This window comes from Pararge aegeria, chromosome 4 (genome assembly GCF_905163445.1).
Source record: "Pararge aegeria chromosome 4, ilParAegt1.1, whole genome shotgun sequence".
Taxonomy (NCBI): domain Eukaryota; kingdom Metazoa; phylum Arthropoda; class Insecta; order Lepidoptera; family Nymphalidae; genus Pararge; species Pararge aegeria.
This window is the reverse complement of record NC_053183.1, coordinates 8,827,790-8,846,596: the sequence shown is the minus strand read 5'-3', so window position 1 is coordinate 8,846,596 and position 18,807 is coordinate 8,827,790. Positions and strand designations below refer to the sequence as shown.

The window sequence follows — 18,807 nt, the reverse complement described above, 5'->3', positions numbered from 1 at the left end:
ATATACTCCTCACTTTAGTTTCGTATACAACAGACGTAAACGTAGACTACGATTAAATCACAAAGTATCAGATTCAATTTTTAACTATTACAACTACTACATCGCAAAAATGACTTAATTTTGGCTGAAATTAGTATGTTTAATTAAAACCACAGTTGAAAAATTTGGAACTAACATAAATTTTATTAAATAACTTCGTAATATTAATAAACGATACAATAATGCTAGGTAGTATATCTAAACTCTGAAGAGATTAAGCCGTCTGCCCTGCGGTGAAGCGTCACTTTTGTTGAGCGACATGTTCGCCTGGATGTCTTCGAAGCTTGGAAGGTGCGCGAGTTTTCCACGGGCGGCAACGGCCGGTTTCTTACTGAGCATGCGACGTGCTACCCGGATTATATCATCGGCTGTGACTTTTTCTGTAAATAAATTTAAAAAAAATCTATTAGACGCACTCTATGAAAATTACAATATCAATAACGAATATTGGAATTGTAGTGTTTCTTATAAGAAACCTTACGAACTTAAACGCCACAAAATGTCATGCCAAGTCGACGATTATCATTAATAAACAAGCAGCCAGTACAAAAACTAACAGAAATAGTTATAAAATTTTATTTTTATAGATATCTATTTCAAAAACCAAAAAACCACCAACCACAAAATTTATTTGACTAGTAATAAAAAATTGGTTGCCTGTAAAAATAATAGTAACAATTTAAAACATTTATTTATACAAAGAATTATATTTAAAACATTAATTTATACAAAGAATCTCGCACTGAATTTCATATTAACAAAATTTTATTTTTACATTTACACATACATACGTATTTATATACAAATATACATACAATAACTTGCAATACATTTGCGTACAATGAAACAGCGTTTACTACAAAGGGACGCGTGCCTTTCACTTTTTATGTCTGTCTCTCTCGCTCTTAGGCGGGCGCGTGCCTCTCACTCGCTCTCATTGTGAGCGCATAACGTGAGCGGAGCGTAACGCAGTTTCTTGAAGTGTCACCCGGCAAACCAATTTATAAGACGTTGTCACGTCAAAATATTTGATAAGAAACATGCTGTCGACATAATTAAGATTGGTGTTCGCATTCTTAAACTATTCATACCAATGCATCCTGATGTGCCTCACTGCCCTATTAGTCAATAAGAACATGCAACATATGATAATGAAGTTTTAGAATAAAACTAACCAATTTCTTTAATAAAGAAAGACGGTGATTTCCTCTTGCCAGTCGCCAACACTTGCCGGCCGACGTCTTCGAACACGACGGGCCTGGCCTCTAGGTTCATTAGCAACATTGACTGAAGCTGGGTTTTTGCTCTCTGGAAGTATAAAACGTGAAATAAGATAATACGTGATAAAAAAATCGGAGCACAACGCTCAATTTGATTTGGATAAGTCTGTCAATTAATTGCTTGTAATCACTAGTAAGCATGTTTTCTAATTGTATGTAAATTAAATATTTATTTAATTAATTATAAATTTTAATTTAATATTCCTAATCAATCTGTTTAATAGCTTAATTCATATTTATATTATTATTTTTAATAATCTATAGTTAAATACTTATTTAAGTTTTAAATTTTTTTTTTTTTAAATTGTGACCGGAGATAACAACGATAATGCTGTATACACCTATAATTGATTACTGTAATGGTACTAGACAGAATTTGTAATTCTAGCACATATATTTTTTTTTTCATGAACGTAGTTACAATTAATTGCTGGTGTGTCTTATGAATAAATAAATGTTCTCAAACTTGTTGCTCGGTTTACAATGCAAACCCATGCAAAATAGTCCTGTCACAGTAAGCGTGATTGAAGTCCGCCATTTTGGCCAGTTCACGCACTATGTCTTTATTGGTGTGGTGCAGTCGTACAGGCGCATACGCATGGTTACAGGCCGTCACGTTGCAGCAATACCTAAAGAACGTATCTTCAACTATTCGGTCTTACACGTTGCTGGCCTTGTTGGCCAGTTCACGCGCTATGTCCAATGCGGTGTCGTGCGTGCGGCGCGGCTGAGTGCACGCAGAACAGCCCCGTGTTGCCGTACGCGTGGTTGAACGCCGTCACGTTCTGGTAGTAGATAACCTACTCTCACTTCTATCTTAACCACGTTGCCCGCCATGTTGGTTGGTTCGCGCGCGATGTAGGCGGAGTCATGCAGGCGTGCGTGCGGCGCGTCCGCGTGCACGCAGAACAGTCCCGTGTCGCCGTACGAGTTGTTGTATGCCGTCGCGTTGTTGCAGTAGATAACCTACCCTCAGTTCTGTCTCGCCCACGTTGCCCGCCATGTTGGCTAGTTCGCGCGCGATTACCAGCGCGGTGTCTTGCAGGCGTGCGGGCGGCGCGGCAGAGTGCACGCAGAACAGTCCCGTGTCGCCGTACGCGTGGTTGTACGCCGTCGCGTTGAACATCCAGTGGTACCTGCAATAACAGTTAGTGTGATGTAATGACCATATTATCTGCCGAATCTCATAGCGCTATTTTATAGTAGTTTAGTATTTTATATAAAGATAAAGGTAAGGTTTGAGCGTGAAAACAAAGTGAGGACTTAAACTTTCAAACCTTTTGTCTGGTGCCCTTTTTGTGTATTTATTTGTTAGTATTATTTTTGAAATAAGAATCTTTGTGCTTGTTTGTGAATACAAACTGGGGACTTTTCTGACCTTTTGTCTTGCTCACCATCAGTTGTGTATTTAAGACATTTAAATTAGGTTATATATTAGTTAAAGTTAAATAATGTTTTGTTCTTATACACTTACTTATATTATAAATCCGAAAGTGTCTTGTTTGTCCTTGCTTTACGCCCGATACCTATAATCTGGGTACTTTCGAATCGAGAGTGAAGAGGCATCTTCTAGGCAAGCGCGCCCCATCTTAGGCATCATCACTTACCATCAGGTGGGAATGCAGTTAAACGTTAATTTTAAGTTAACTAGTCTATATTATAAAAAATTAGATAACTTTTTTGCAAGAATGAAAAGTAACATTTTTCACGGGATTTATAAAAACCGTATAAAAACGCAGACGAAGACCATGGGGAACAGCTAGTCCTATAATGAAGAATTAATCCAAACAGATCTTCGGCAATGTACCCCCTTCGCACGTTTCGCTCCGCAACCGGAGAGGTTGACTTTACAATGAATAATTGTTAAGAAACAATTATTTGTTATTGTTGTCTTGTGGATGCTCTGGTTTCGGAGCAAACCGTGCGACTAGGGCATATTGCCGACGATCTGTTTGTTGTGGAGTAGAAAGATTGAGGAAATCATAAATTACATCTTATAGATTCTCCTGCTTTTCGCGAAGTATAGCAAATTAAGCTTAATTTTCATAATATATGTGTTACCTGTTAAGCACGTTGGTGTAGAGTCTCGTGTACATGCCCTTCCCGGGCCCGCCGGCTGAGAACGAACCGCCGCCGCCCATCATCATGTTGAGCACGCACGTCGCCACAAAGTCAGGGTCGCCGTGAGAACAGCCTGATCAACAAACAACATTTAATATTATTAAATAGTAATAAAATCCTTCATTGCCATACTCTATACGTCGAAACAAATCTCTCTCTTATTTTACGTTGGAGAGAGGGGGGGTCGGGGCAAAAATCACTTAATTTTCGATTGTTAAATTTTACATTTATAATTAAACCCTCAACAATATTGATTACTAGTCTTAACTAGTCGTAAATAAAACCACAAAGCATTTTTTTTTTCTTTTTACGATAACATTCCAACGCGTTTTCCTAAACCACTCCGATAGCTTTTACTAAAATAAATCGCGTATTCTTTGTCACTATGGTAACTAGCCACGGCTGAAGCCAAATCGCAGGTAATCGAAACCGGGACCTCAAACTTAAAACCACAGCGCTCACAGGGTCGTCATTAATCTACGAATATACATAATATTTTAACAATACTTACTTTTCTTAAAAAAAGTTCAACGGGTACATACCACGATAATATTTTGGATTGGTCGATATTTCGACCCAGTTGCATGGATCGTGGTCACGACGGGACTCTAGGTCGAAATATTGACAAATCCAAAATATTATCGTGGTATGTACCCGTTGAACTATATTTAAGAAATCTAGATTAACCACGAAAATCTTAGTTTAAAATACTTACTTTCTAATCCTATAACTACGTGCGATAATTCGGGTAGATCAGATCCTGGGTAAAGCGGTATTTCACATTCTTCCTAAAAAAATAAAACTATAATTATTATTATGTAGTATCAATTATTTATATCATATTAAATGATACGAAACCAGCCATACTATACAATACAAAGAAGATTTACCAAAGTAATTTGGTTCTAAAAAACAGTAGGATTAGCATGGATAAGCCTTATATATGTATAAATACATAAATATATTTCGACAATTCACATTCACCTAACCATCACCACCTTACGTAGCTTGTGTTATGCGTACTAGGATAGCTGATTATGTATTATGAATAATATACATAAATACAGATAAAAACATTAAAAAACATTAATGTACATCACACTAACATTTTTTAGTTGTGAGAATCGAGCCCACAGCAGGGTCCACTTCGTCAATCGACCGTTGCATACGAATATTTTGTCCATTTCTATTATCATTTCTAGCAATGTTGCAGGTTTGGTTACTGTAGTTCAGGTACTAATCATTGTTCTTTTATTTATTCCATAATATTCTATTCCTAAAATTTACTATTACTAACCTAGTTTTATTTAATGGCATATCCATAATAAGATAACACATAATTGCAGTACCTATCTATTCCGAAATATTCTATAGCCGAGTTTCGACTGGTCGTTATGAAGAATAATAAACAGAAAAGTGTCACCTGTTCTATTCCACCGGTGTATTGTGCAATGGATTTATCAGTCAAAGGTGTGAATATCGCACTATCTTCGTGTTGCCAGGCAGGCTTCATATCAACAAAATATTTCTGAACGTACTCCACAAAGGGTTCGTGGTCAACCTGAAAAATATAAGCTACATCTTAATTGAACCATAACACTTTGTTTAAAATAACAGCTAATTTTTTTTGAAGCACGCAAATCTATGGAACCAGCAGGCGGACAAAAAAACTGTTTTGCATTTAATAGCCCAATTCTTTAGCAAGGCTTTCAGGTTTTTTCAATTTGTATCCCTATAGGGATTAAATAGGTTTTAAGTTGGTATGAAAGTCATTGCTTCTACGTAACTACCAGGTGAATAAAAAAAACTGTTATGCATTTAATAGCACAATTTTTTAGGAATGCTATCAGGTTTTTTTTAATTTTTATCCTTCAGGGGATTGAAAAGGTGCTGTAAATTTGTATGGAAAGTCATTGCTTCTATGGAACTATCAGGCAGATAAAAAAAACTGTTTTGCATTTAATAGCCCAATTTTTGAGGAAGGCTATCAGGCTATCTCAATTTTTATCCCTGAGGGGATTAAATAGGTGTTGTAAGTTTGTATGAAAGTCATTGCTTCTATGGAACTACCAGGCAGGAAAAAAAATCTGTTTTGCATTTAATAGCACAATTTTTGAGGAAGGCTATCAGGCTATCTCAATTTTTATCCCTAAGGGGATTGAGGTAACCAACCCCATAGGGGTTGTAAGTTTGTATGATTGTCATTGCTATAATGTTATTGTTGCATACCTCTTGATATTTGGGTTGGCAGTTTAAAATAATAAAATTCATGTTTCAGGATATATAAATTCCGCCCCTATAGTCGTGATACGCGCTAAGATTTCTCGAATTAATTGTTAATGACCCAATACTCGAAAAATGTCATAGCTACAACCGTTAGGAGCCAAACAAACTCATTAATAGTGCAGGCAGGAATAAGTTGTAGAATAGAGGAAGAAAATTTGTATGGGAAACTAATCAAAAGTTATTCATATCGCTATTCATAATACACGATTCCATCCAAGGTTTTTCAAGGCACTTGGCCACTTTTTTATATTAAATTATTTGATTTGTAGTGAGAAATATTTTATAATGCGATAGCTAGATGTTATCTAAACTTGAAGGAAATATCAAATATTTTAAACTGAATGTTTTTGTCTTAACTTGATTCAAATTCAAAATTACTTTATTCATGTAGGCATCACAGGCACTTATGAAGCGTTCATACATAAATGTTTACATAATTGTAAGGGGATGGTGATAACTTCGTTCGCAAACTTAAACCTAAAGCTACGAGGGTTCCAAACGCGCCCTGGTCTAAGAAGAGCCCACAACAAACTTAGCCAAGTATTTTTTTTTATTGTTATCACCAATTCACCATCTCACAGTAAATTTATATTCAGCTATGAAGCTAGAGCAATTCACACCCAAGCTTTTAATCGTTTAAGTAATCCTTAATATTATAATACGATTTTTCTGTAAGCTTACGTTTTATATAAACTTTGAACTTATTGAGAGACATCTCAAAGATTTCTTTTGGTAATTTGTTATAAAATAATATACAATTGCCCTTGAATGAATTTACAATTTTGTGTAGCCTAGTAAACTGCACAACGAGTTTATTTTTGCTTCTAATATTTATATTGTTACAGTCCAGATTGTGTAAGATAGCAGTTACTAGTAGGTATAACTATTGTAAAGTTATTTAAATGACCGTGTTATATCTATGTTCTTTGTTTTATTTGTTCTCGTTTCAGTCTGTGTAATTTAATCTACTATGTATTTAATAAGTGTAATTGGTGTTAACCGTACTAATTGAATTAAAAAAAAATACTATACCCCAACAGCAGCGACAACCATTCGGTCAGGTGTGTAATGATTCTTCAAATAGTTGAGTATAATTCCTCTATCTATATTGTATACATTTTCTGTGGGACAAATTTTCGGCAAACCAAGTGTATTTCCTTTATAAGCAGCCTGTAAGAAAATTATATATTTAAATCCAAGATTTTACGCAACGTTGGTGAATGGTCATTTTGCTATTAATAAAGTATAACGTTTATTAACACTTATGACGAATAACCAGCGCCATTAAAGATTAGATTTATAGCCACCTATGTCTTTCACACAATATACTGGAACGAATAAGATAACTACTTTCGTAATCTTAAACAAGAGCTGCGAGGATTCCAAATGCGCAGGAAAATAAAAATAATATATTTTAGCTGCAGATATAAGTAATGAAACTGTGATACAAGTAAAATTTAAAAAAGTATGTAGGCTTATCAAAAGCACTAATGAAGTGTTAATATACATATAATTTCCCATTATTATGAGGTTAAGGGGGTAACAAAATTTGTTAACTTAAATCTATAGCTAAGAAGATACCCTAAGCCACAACCAACTTAGTTTTGTTATCACCATCTCACAGTCAATTTATACTTAGCTATTAAGGTTTCACACCTGAACTTAAATTCAAATTCAAATTCAAATTCATTTATTTCAAGTAGGCCTACTTTATAAGCACTTTTGAAACGTCAAGTATGCATGTTTGTGTGACTCTACCACCGGTTCGGAAAGCAGATTCTACCGAGAAGAGCCGGCAAGAAACTCAGTAGTTGCTCTTTTCCAACATCAACATTTACAATCATTTTGCTATCTTGCGGGAGATGAGAGCGAGGCTGGCTGCTTCCATTCTACCTTGTCATTGAGGAATTCATCAAATGTATAGTAACCTCGCTGTACTAGATGCGTTTTTACACATTTTTTAAATGTATGCATTGGTAGGTCAAGAATTTCCTTAGGAATCATGTTGTAAAAGCGTATACTCAACCCCACAAAGGAGTTCTGCACCTTTCGCAGACGATATGCAGATATCACTAATTTATGACCGTTTCTGGTAAGTCGATTGTTAATTTCAGCTTTTGATTTATAAAGATTAATATTTTGCCTCACAAAGACTATATTACTATTAATGTATTGCGAAGCTACTGTAAGAATACCTATTTGTTTAAATTTTTCACGAAGCGATTCGCGTGATCCAAGTTTATATATTGATCGTACGGCTCTTTTCTGTAGTATAAATATACTTTCAATATCTGCAGCTTTTCCCCACAGCAAGATCCCATAGGACATAATACTGTGAAAGTATGCGAAATAAACAAGCCTAGCTGTTTCAACATCGGTAAGCTGTCTAATTTTCCTGATTGCATATGCAGCTGAGCTGAGTTTACTCGCTAGGCTTTCTATATGGGTACCCCACTGTAGCTTACAATCTAGGGTCACTCCTAGAAAAACAGTGGAGTTTTCTATTTCAAGTGTTTCTCCATTTATTATGATGTTTTTATCAATTTTTTTTACGTTAGGCAAAACAAATTCCAAACACTTAGTTTTTTTTGCATTTAAAAGTAAGTTATTAACAGTAAACCAGTCTGACACATGTGACAAAGCACGGTTTACGTCGTCAAAATTATCTTTGTTTCTATCAGTCTTAAAAATGAGAGATGTATCATCTGCGAACAGTACAATCTCACAAGTGCCCCTGACATGGTGTGGCAGATCATTTATATACACCAGAAACAATAAGGGACCCAAAATTGAGCCTTGTGGGACACCCATTAAGGCAGATGATCCCTTAGACTTTATGTCTTTTACGCATACCCTTTGAACTCTATCACTTAGATAAGAGGCAATTAAATTGAGTGCAACGTTTTTGATGCCATAGTGGCTTAGTTTTAATAACAACGTTTTGTGTTCAACGCAATCGAATGCTTTGGACAGATCACAGAAAACACCAATGGCATTCTGCGAACGTTCCCAGGCATCGTAAATATGCTTTATGAGTCTTGCGCCTGCATCCGTTGTACTACGACCTTTAGTGAAGCCGTACTGCTCCGGATGAAGTAAGTTATTTACATTAAAATGATTTAAAAGTTGATAAAGTATAATTTTTTCAAAGACCTTACTAAGAGTTGGCAAGATTGAAATAGGCCTGTAATTGTTAAGGTCATTTTTATGACCGGATTTAAAAAGGGGTATTAATTTACTACATTTCATTAGGTTCGGAAAAATACCCATATCAACACATTCATTAAAAATTACAGCTAGATAAGGGGCAATAACGTCAATAATGTTAGAAATGACCATCACCGACATACCCCACAGATCACCGGTTTTTTTCAACTTTAATAACCTGAAATTCTTTACAATATCTATTGCAGATATATGTTTAAAATTAAATAAAACATTGCACTCTTTAACATTATCTCTCAATATACGCTGAGCTGCTATTGGTGAAGAGCTTAGAGAATCTGTTAACAAAATGGGAACATTCTGAAAGAAGTTTTCGAAAGTATTAGCAACCTCCCTGTCAGACGTCACTTTATTGTTATCAACAATAAGTTCAAAATCCACATCACGAGATTTAGTTTTTCCTGACTCGTAATTAACTATTTTCCAGGTTGTTTGTATTTTGTTATCAGATTTCATTATACTATATTTAATGTGTAGCGATTTCGCATTAGTGCAAACATTCTTAAATATTTTAGAGTATTTTTTTACGTGTTCTACGAAAGTTGGAGTATGATTAAATTGTTTTTCATCATACAGCTCATACAACTTCTCCCTACTTTTATATATACCTACAGTAGCCCAGTCACTAAATTTTAATTTATTACTGACATTGATGTGCTTAAAGTTGAATACTCTATTAAATTCGTTGTTTATAGTATTAAATAGTGCACTATAAAGACTGTCCGGATGAAAATGTTCGCACGCAATACCAGGGATTTTCGCAGTAATTTCACGTTTGAATCGCATTAATTTAGTCTTAGTTATTGGCCTACACTTTATAATCTGTCTGCTTTTATTGATAGTATTTAAAACAGTAATAAGTTGACCACAATGATCTGACCTTAAATTATTAATTATTCTTTTATCTAAAATGTCACAATTGAAAAAAATATTATCTAAGCAGGATGCTGAAGTTGCAGTTACTCTAGTAGGTTCACTAAAAGTGTGACACAAATTAAAACATTTAAATAAGTTAAGCAATCTAGCAGTTGTTGCATTTTCTAGTAAAATGTCGACATTGAAATCGCCACATACAATTACTTTTTTAGTAGAAAGACACAAACGCTTTAGTACATCCTCCATGACATTCTCGAAATCGCTAAAATCACCTGAAGGGGGTCGGTATACACTCACTATTATAAATCGCTCCAGCTCCACACAAGACAGTTCTGCAATGCGTTCAACAGAAAGACCAACTATGTCTTTTCGTTCTTTACAAATTATATTATTACGTACAAAAATTAAAGATCCACCGTGAATTGCAGTCCTTCTGAAGAACGCACTTGACAATATAAAGTTATCGATGTTTACTGCTACTTGTGTACCAGTGAGCCAGTGCTCAGTTATACACAAAATATGTACATTGAGTTTCTCCACAAACAGCTCTATTTCTAATTCTTTGCCGGTGAAGCTCTGTATATTTTGGTGTACAATGTTCATATGGCAGAGCTCCTCCGTTGTCTTATTAACTAGTTTAAATCATTATTAAATTTCTTAATAGTACTAGCGCAAGTACTAGGGTCAGTAATAGAAATAGAAGTACTTGAAGTACAATTTGTAAAAGTGTCAATAGACTTTGTTACAACAGTTGTAACAGTATCATTTAAATTATAAGCTAGTAAAAACGCTATCTGCTGCTTACACTTTTTAGGCAGATACAATTTATCTCTTGTCATTACAAATGATGACGTGAATTTATTAATGTCAAAATAAAAAATTGCGTCGCTATGACGGTATGTCAAATTATAGATTAATAAGTTTAATTTATAAATATGTTGGGGTTCGGCGGGAAACTTCGTACATGGCGGACGCGGTTTTTTCAAATTTTTCTTTGATTTTATTGTAAACTCGTCTTGAAAAGGATTTGGTGTTGTTTATATTGAACTGTAACTTGGCCTGTCAATTTGTGCACACGTGTTAGTGAGATTCCGGTGTAATTTCGGTGTTTTATGTGAATTTACACAGCAGCAGAAATAGTTGTCATTGGTGATATTCGTATAAATCTAACCGTATTTAGTGTTGGTTAAATATTTATTATGTGTCTGTAGTTATAGTGTTTCCAGTAAAATGGATCTAGATACACCTCCTGAGCCGCCCGACCCGGGGGCATCAGCCTCGTCTCGCAAACGACAAGGAGAGGATACCAACGTATATACGGCCAAAAAAACTATAACTGATCCTACTCAGGTAAACCCATCCGTTCAAAGCCTTTACATACATCCTTCCTTCACCGAAGGCGCCAAGTCATACTCTGACGATGATAATGGGCCTTTTATCGTCCAAGTCTCACGGGAAGTGGAGGACCCATCCTCTGGAGCGTCATTACGGGCTATAAATTTCGGTCAATTCTTGCACAAACACAAAATTGGTTCAATTATCCACGACGGCGTCAAAAATATAGGCCGCAACAAAATTACTGTAGAGTTTACTTCTGCCCAAGCTGCCAACAACTTTCTTGTTAGTCCAGTTTTGAAGTTATGCAAATATAGAGCTATAATTCCCACATACAACATAACCAGAATGGGGCTGGTGAAAGGAGTTCCCGTGGACTGGTCGATGGACGAGCTTGTTGATTCGCTAGAGCTCCCGCCTGGCTGTGGTGAGGTTCTGAAATCAAGGCGACTGAACAGAAAATCTGTCACAGAGGGTGTCATCACTTGGGTGCCTACCCAATCTGTTGTCCTAACCTTCAGGGGGCAAATGCTTCCTGCTAAGGTATATTCATACCACACCTCACTGCCAGTTGAAACATATAAACTTCCAACAATACAGTGCCAGAACTGCTGCCGTTTTGGCCACATTAAAACAATCTGCAGATCTAAGCCCAGATGCTACAGATGTGCTCAGCCCCATACAGGTGACTCATGTTTGGTCATCAAGGAATTATCTACATGTTTACACTGCTCTGGTAGTCATTTTGCTACTGATAAAGACTGCCCAGAATTCTCCAGGCAGCAATCTATTAAAATGGTCATGTCTCAGAATAATAAATCTTACATTGAAGCATCATCTCAGTTTCCTCCTGTCCGCAGGTCCTATGCTGAGATAACAAAAGAAATGTTTACTCCTACTAATGTAACTTCCACCAAAACCTCCTACCGGCAAACAGTTTTCCGCTCTCCTCGTCCCCGAGCTCCTCTAGCAAAGGGCTACGATAAAAAAGCTGTTCAGACTATTGTCGGTGATTACTGCTCATCCCTTCCTAATGGATGCGCTCTCAACAACAATGTTGAGAACCCTCCCTCCCAAGGTAAAATGCTTGAGTTTATCTCCGAATTTCTACTTAGTATTGTCGCTCCATGTAGTGAAATCCCCTTACCGCCCAACGTTGCCAAAAACTTAAGCCAACTTTTTAAACTACTCCAAAATGGGCCCAATAACCCTGCTACAGTGGAACTGTAAAAGTTTACGTCCCAAGAAACATGAGTTAATCTCTCTGATTAACCTTCATAATCCCACCATTCTTGACATCTCGGAGACATGGTTGAGGCCTGGTTCACGATTACGGGTGCCGGGCTTCTCCTGTTTGAGGGATGACAGGAGTGATGGGTATGCAGGCAGTGCTGTATTTCTACGGCACTCCCTCCCCTACACCCAAATCGCTCTTCCTTCCCACAGTCAACAGATCAATGCTGTTGCTGTCCGTACCCTAGACATATCTTTTGTATCTCTGTATATTCCTCATCCCTCATCTTCTATTATTCCCGAATTACAAGCAATCTTGTCGTCCCTTCCCAGCCCTATCATAGCCATGGGTGATTTTAACACCCACCACACGATGTGGGGGTGCCATGCTAGTGACGGGTTTTCTCCATTGCTGATTGATTTACTTGATGATGTCAGTCTTTGCATCCTCAATGACGGTTCTCCTACTCGAAGGGTATACCCCAATCAGAACCCTAAATCAGCGGTTGATCTCACCCTATGTTCGGCTAACCTAGCATCGCGCCTGACTTGGAACGTGCTACAGTCAACCTGTGGCAGTGATCATTTTCCTATAATTGTTACATTAAATAATAAATCCTTACCTACCCCTAACTATGATCCCCTTTTAAAGTATAAACTTAAAAAAGCAAATTGGGAAGATTATGCCCTATCAGTTGATTGCATTGTAGACACTCTGCCCGATTTGGAAAGTGATGGAAACATTCTGGTATGCTATGATCTCTTTTTAAAATCTCTTATATCTTCGGCCGATTCCCATATTCCAAAAAAACACCCTGTGAAAAATCCGCTGCTTTCCTCTCCTTGGTGGGATGATGAATGCAGCGATTTATTTGGTAAAAGATCTGCTGCAGAAGAATTATACTCAGCCTGCATGACTCAGGATAACTTTAATAGTTACCAAAAACTAGATGCTAAAATTAAAAGATTAGTCGTCAAAAAGAAAAGAGCAAGTTGGACGCAGTTCTGTGAATCGCTTAGCCCTCGTTCACCCTCCACCATTGTGTGGGAAAATATGAGGAGATTCCGTCGCTCCCTGAGCCACGTTGATCCTTCCTCAAATAATCCTTCTGACTGGCTTAACAACTTTGCAGACAAATTAGCTCCACCTTATGTTCCCTATGTGGACTCATTTCTAACTACTACGCCAGCTCCAGCTACGGATGAAATGGATGCCCCCTTTTCCTTTTCTGAGCTTCAAATTGCTCTCAATGGTCTAAAAGATACAGCTCCAGGGGAAGATGGCGTTCCATATTCATTCCTGGTTAACTTAAATGACAAAGCTAAAATTTATTACCTTAAAATAATCAATAAATGTTTGGAAACTGGTTCTATCCCAAACTCCTGGAAATCTCAAATTGTTATTCCTATCCTTAAACCTTATAAAAATCCCCTTAATTCAAATTCATATAGACCCATAGCTTTGTCATCTACTTTAGCTAAAGTTACAGAACATCTCCTTAAAAACCGACTGGAATGGTTAATGGAAAGTAGAAATATTCTCCCCTCCTCCCAATTTGGGTTTCGGAAGGGTATGAGTACAACAGACAGTCTCAGTGTATTAACAACAGATATAAGATTAGCCTTTACAAAAGGAGAGTACCTTGTGGGTGCTTTTCTTGATATTGCTTCTGCATATGATAATGTCCTACTTCCGGTGCTCAGGCAGAAACTACTTAAGCTGAGTGTTCCCTCGAGGATGGTTCATTTCATATGTAATCTGCTGTTTTGCAGATATGTTCTGGTAAAGCATCAGAATAATTCTCTTCCCCCCAGATTAATCTGGAAAGGCCTCCCTCAAGGCTCTGTTCTCAGTCCTCTTCTCTATAGCATATATACCCACGACCTCGAATTGTCTGTTTCTAGTTTTTGTACCATTTTACAATATGCTGATGATATTGTCCTCTATCACAGCTCAGGCAGTATAGAGGAAGTATCCTGTCGTATCAATTCTGCTTTGTATTATCTAGGCCAGTGGCTGTCTGACCATGGCTTGTCCCTATCAGTGGGCAAATGTCAGGCAGTGGTATATACAAGGAAGAGATACCTCCCGAACCTCAACATCTCATTTGAAGGTCAAGCAATCAATCTTGCAGTTAAAGCTAAATTTTTAGGTGTTTATTTAGACACACGACTGAATGGAATTGCTCATTCTGAATACATTATCAAAAAATGTGAAAAAGGCATCAATGTACTACGAGCAATAGCGGGAGTTTGGTGGGGTGCTCACCCCTATACTTTAAAATTATTATATAATGCCTTAGTACGTAGCCACTTGGATTACTGTATGTTTGTTTTAGAGCCTTTTAATAAATCAGCTGCTGAAAAGTTTAATAAAATTCAGTATAGATGCCTTAGAATTATTCTAGGTGCAATGAAATCCTCCCCCACTAATGCTTTGCAGGTAGAATGCGTTGACCCTCCTCTATCCATCCGTCGACAATATCTATGTGACCGCTTTATCAGCAAGATGTTACAGCTGTCATCCCATCCTCTTTGGCACCGACTAAGTCAACTATCACACGCACCTTGCTCCCGTAACTCGTCTTCCTACTTGCTAGATAGTTTCCTAAAGTATACCAGCCTTCCTAATCCCCTGACATCTTTCACAATCAACCCACTATATTCAACCCCATTTAAAGCATTAATATACAACCCTTCCATCATCACAGATCTAGGTCTGAGTAAAGGATCCCCAGATACCAATATCAAACTAGAAAAGCATATTAGTCAAAATTGGTCAAATCATCTTATTATATATACTGATGCTTCAAAGCTGTCTCCAGAAGGTTGTGTTGGTGCTGCATGTTGGGTTCCTGTTTACAGAATTGTTTTAAAATTTAAATGCCCTCCCGAGTCTTCTGTGTTTACCGGAGAGGCCATTGCTCTTTTGGAAGCAATCCTGTTTGCACTGTCCCATAACGTACAACAGACGGTTATTCTGACTGACTCTTTAAGCTGTTTAATGTCTATTAAAGAAAACCCCTTTCGCAGCAAATCACGATTTCCCATTATCTTAAAAATCCGGAAGGCTCTGCTCTCTTGCAATCAAAAAGGACTATTCATCTTACTGGTTTGGATTCCAAGCCACTCAGGTATTCCAGGAAACGAGACTGCTGACTCATGTGCCAAAACAGCTGTTGAGTCAGGTTCTCTAGATCATTTTAAAAATTCATCGCAGGACCTATGTACTCTTGCCAAAACATATATGGAAACAGCCTGGAAAATTTTTTGGAATGATTCCAAATTGGTTAAGGGTAAGTTTTACGCTACCATCCAACAAAACATACCAAGACAACCCTGGTTTTGTCACTCTCGAAGTACAAATCGCTGGACTTCATCCACAATTTCCCGATTGCGTCTTGGTCATGCTAGCACACCTGTACATCTGGCCAAACTCCGGATAAGGGACAACTCCATCTGTGAGTGTGGCTTGGATGAGGGCACTATAACTCATATTATTTTTAACTGTCCCAAACTTACCTATCCCCTCTATGACGTTCTTCCTCCCAAAGTCCCCCGTCCTTTGAGTGTTAAATGTTTTTTAATGTTTGTTTTCAGTCCTTATTGTAGATTTTTATGTAAATATATAGTAAGTAATAAAATTAAAGTATAATGTACAAAAAATATCCGTGTTAGATATATATGCATGTGTTGTCTGTGCTGCCTTAGGTTAAAGAGCTAACTAGCTAATAACAACTATTTCTTGGTACAAATTCAAAATTAACTTTTCATTAGTTTCACCGATCAATCTCCTTCGTGCCTTCTTCACCTACAAGACATTGGCGAAGTACCTTGTGCCCAGTTGGCACAGACAAAAGCCATAAACAAGAATTGAATTGAATAAATATGTTCATTTTGTTTTGAGTTTAGAGTGCCACAATAAGGAAAGGCACACATTACAAACTTACATTTAGTTTTGTTATTTAAAAGCAGTAATTTTTCAATGCATCTTATAATCTGATGCTTTTTGACATTGAAACTGTCCCCTAACAATAAGACAACATTTGTATGCCTATCTAGATTTTTTTCATTTAGGCTATTAATGACACAATCAAAACTAGCCCCCGGTGAACATATATTTGTCACTGAGTGGTTTAGGTAACAATTCATAATAGGACCTAAACCTCTACCTATTTTGTCAGATATTACTATACTTTGTTTTTTAGGTTTAGCGGATAAAGTAGAATTTAAGGATACAGGAACATGTGTTGCATTTCCAGACCTCTCTGGGCAAATATCCAAATTGTCAGTGAATATATTACTACAGTCTTGACTAGATATAGGTATGTCATGAGTACATTGACATTTATTTGTTAAAGACTCAAAACGAGCCATATTATACGTTCCTAGGGCTAACAACTCATCAGCTGCCTGGATTTGCTCATGGATCTGCTTTTGTGACAGCTCATATTTGGAAGTGACAGTTGTCAAGGAATCTTCCAACTGTTTAATTTGATCATTCAAGTTTTGGACATCTGTATCATATTTTGCTGTTGTTTTTTGAAGTGAGAAACAATAGCTTTTTAACTTATTCAATAATAATACCCTTTCTTTCCTTAATGCCAGGTTTTTGGTACTTGCTTGCTGGTTTTTAATTAAATTTTGAGTTTTTTTGATAATTTTACCAATTTTTATATATTTTTTTAATTTATTGTGACTATTTAGATATGGATGAATATGTTGTGGCTTCATTTTTTGGACATAAGGGCTGTCACAAGTCAGATCGATGCACATTGGTTCAGTAGAGGATGAAGCAAGCAGCTCATCATATAAATTATTTGTGGATACCATTTCAGCACTACTTAATTGAGCCTGAAGGTCATTAATAGTTTTATGTGCACTGCTTAGTTCACCCTCCAACATAGAAATTTTTTCCAGAGCCTCATCATATGTTGTAACTTATTTTTATCGTTTATGTAATCTTTAATATTATAAATATGATTTTTCTATGAGTTTTAACTAGAAAGTTTACAAGTCAATTTATAGTATTTATGTAAACACACAAATAGACAGCGACCTTATTATCTCAGTGGTTTACTCACCGAATGTATCATATCCATCAATATAGTCTCTTGTTCGGGTCTCATGGAAAGGGTTTCTAGTTCAAATGCAACGGCTTGGCGGGCAGATTCAATTTCCTCTGTAGAGAGCTGAGGCCTCAGTGTCACTTCTGCTAACACCTTCAAGAAACAATAGTTATACATTACATCATATACTTATTAACCACTCTAAGCTGGGCACAGGTCTCCTCTCATATAGCTGCTCTAATCCTGGTCAATGAGCTGTTGTCATACATACCACTTAACATTTAGACCCACCATATTTGACGGAGTAAGAAGATGGCCCACCTGATGGTAAGTTGAAAACCATCACTTATAAACAAACAAACACAAACAAGACAACAGTTAGCAGGGCATGCTAACAAATTATCCCACAACATGCTGCCATGTGTCTATCAACTTGAGGCGTACGTGTTAAGTTATGTGCTTCTAATTACACTCACAACCACACCCTTTTGATTGAACACAATTTTGCAACAATGCTGTTTTTCGTCAGAAATAAGCATGGCAGTAGTACCATCCCGGACAAGGTCTGTCAAACACTCTACTATTACTAAAACTTCACGCATACACTATTTCCTAAGCGAATATCTAAAAATAACTGACCAAACCCGGGAATCAAACTAATAAACTATGGTTGTATGTGAGTGTGACCTGAGCCAGTCACCCCACAATAGTCAATAATATACCCCTTTTTCCTATGAAAAGTTTGTGCAATGTAGTAACATTAATTTAGCTGACAATGATGATGATCTTTTTGAATGATGAGGAATGTGAAGTACATTCCTCTGCAATTAAAAAGACTACAATGTTTTTATTAATTTAACAGTAAATTAAAAATATCTGCAATTAGTAGCTATTACAATGGGAATACTTCATTGAGCTATTTATTTGGTTGATGAGATTGGTTAGCCTATTTTTTTTTTATAAAACACAGTATCCATAATCATTTATTTCTTATTTGACTTGTTACAGAAATAATATTTGAGCAATCTGTGTAAAATATATTTCATGAATATTAAAGATTTTTTTCACTAAACAAACTACACAAATGAGTCTTCAAAATATTGTTTGAAAATTAGTATAGGTACATATTTATGGGGCAATCTTTATCTCTAATACAATTTGGAAAATTTTGAAAGTCTTACTTGAGTTACAGCTTCCAGACCTCTGGAATCTGCACTGGTAGCATATACAGTGGTATCTCTTGAGCCTTGACAGTCACATATACCCCCATGTCTTTCCAATTCACGTAGCATTACATCTCGAGTTGGAAATTTGTGGGTTGCCTGTAAAATAACACTTAGGAT

The 18,807-nt window shown here is 36.6% G+C and overlaps 2 protein-coding genes across 2 annotated transcripts in view; one reads left to right on the top strand and one right to left on the bottom strand.

Moving 5' to 3' along the window:
• Positions 1 to 155: 155 nt before the first annotated feature.
• The window catches only part of LOC120637825 (mitochondrial-processing peptidase subunit alpha), a 20,589-nt gene continuing 1,937 nt past the window's right edge, over positions 156 to 18,807 (bottom strand). Inside the window, exons 4-12 of the mRNA XM_039909852.1 lie at positions 18,646 to 18,786; positions 17,480 to 17,617; positions 6,759 to 6,896; positions 4,864 to 5,001; positions 4,156 to 4,228; positions 3,381 to 3,513; positions 2,290 to 2,455; positions 1,215 to 1,347; positions 156 to 419 (exon numbers count right to left, since the gene is read on the bottom strand). Coding sequence (XP_039765786.1) covers positions 238 to 419; positions 1,215 to 1,347; positions 2,290 to 2,455; positions 3,381 to 3,513; positions 4,156 to 4,228; positions 4,864 to 5,001; positions 6,759 to 6,896; positions 17,480 to 17,617; positions 18,646 to 18,786 — 1,242 coding nt within the window. The 3' untranslated portion in view covers positions 156 to 237. The remainder of the gene's footprint in view (positions 420 to 1,214; positions 1,348 to 2,289; positions 2,456 to 3,380; positions 3,514 to 4,155; positions 4,229 to 4,863; positions 5,002 to 6,758; positions 6,897 to 17,479; positions 17,618 to 18,645; positions 18,787 to 18,807) is intronic.
• The window catches only part of LOC120637828 (AP-3 complex subunit mu-1), a 26,221-nt gene continuing 19,230 nt past the window's right edge, over positions 11,817 to 18,807 (top strand). The window contains exon 1 of the mRNA XM_039909856.1: positions 11,817 to 11,847. Within this exon, the coding sequence (XP_039765790.1) occupies positions 11,819 to 11,847 (29 nt within the window). The 5' untranslated portion in view covers positions 11,817 to 11,818. The remainder of the gene's footprint in view (positions 11,848 to 18,807) is intronic.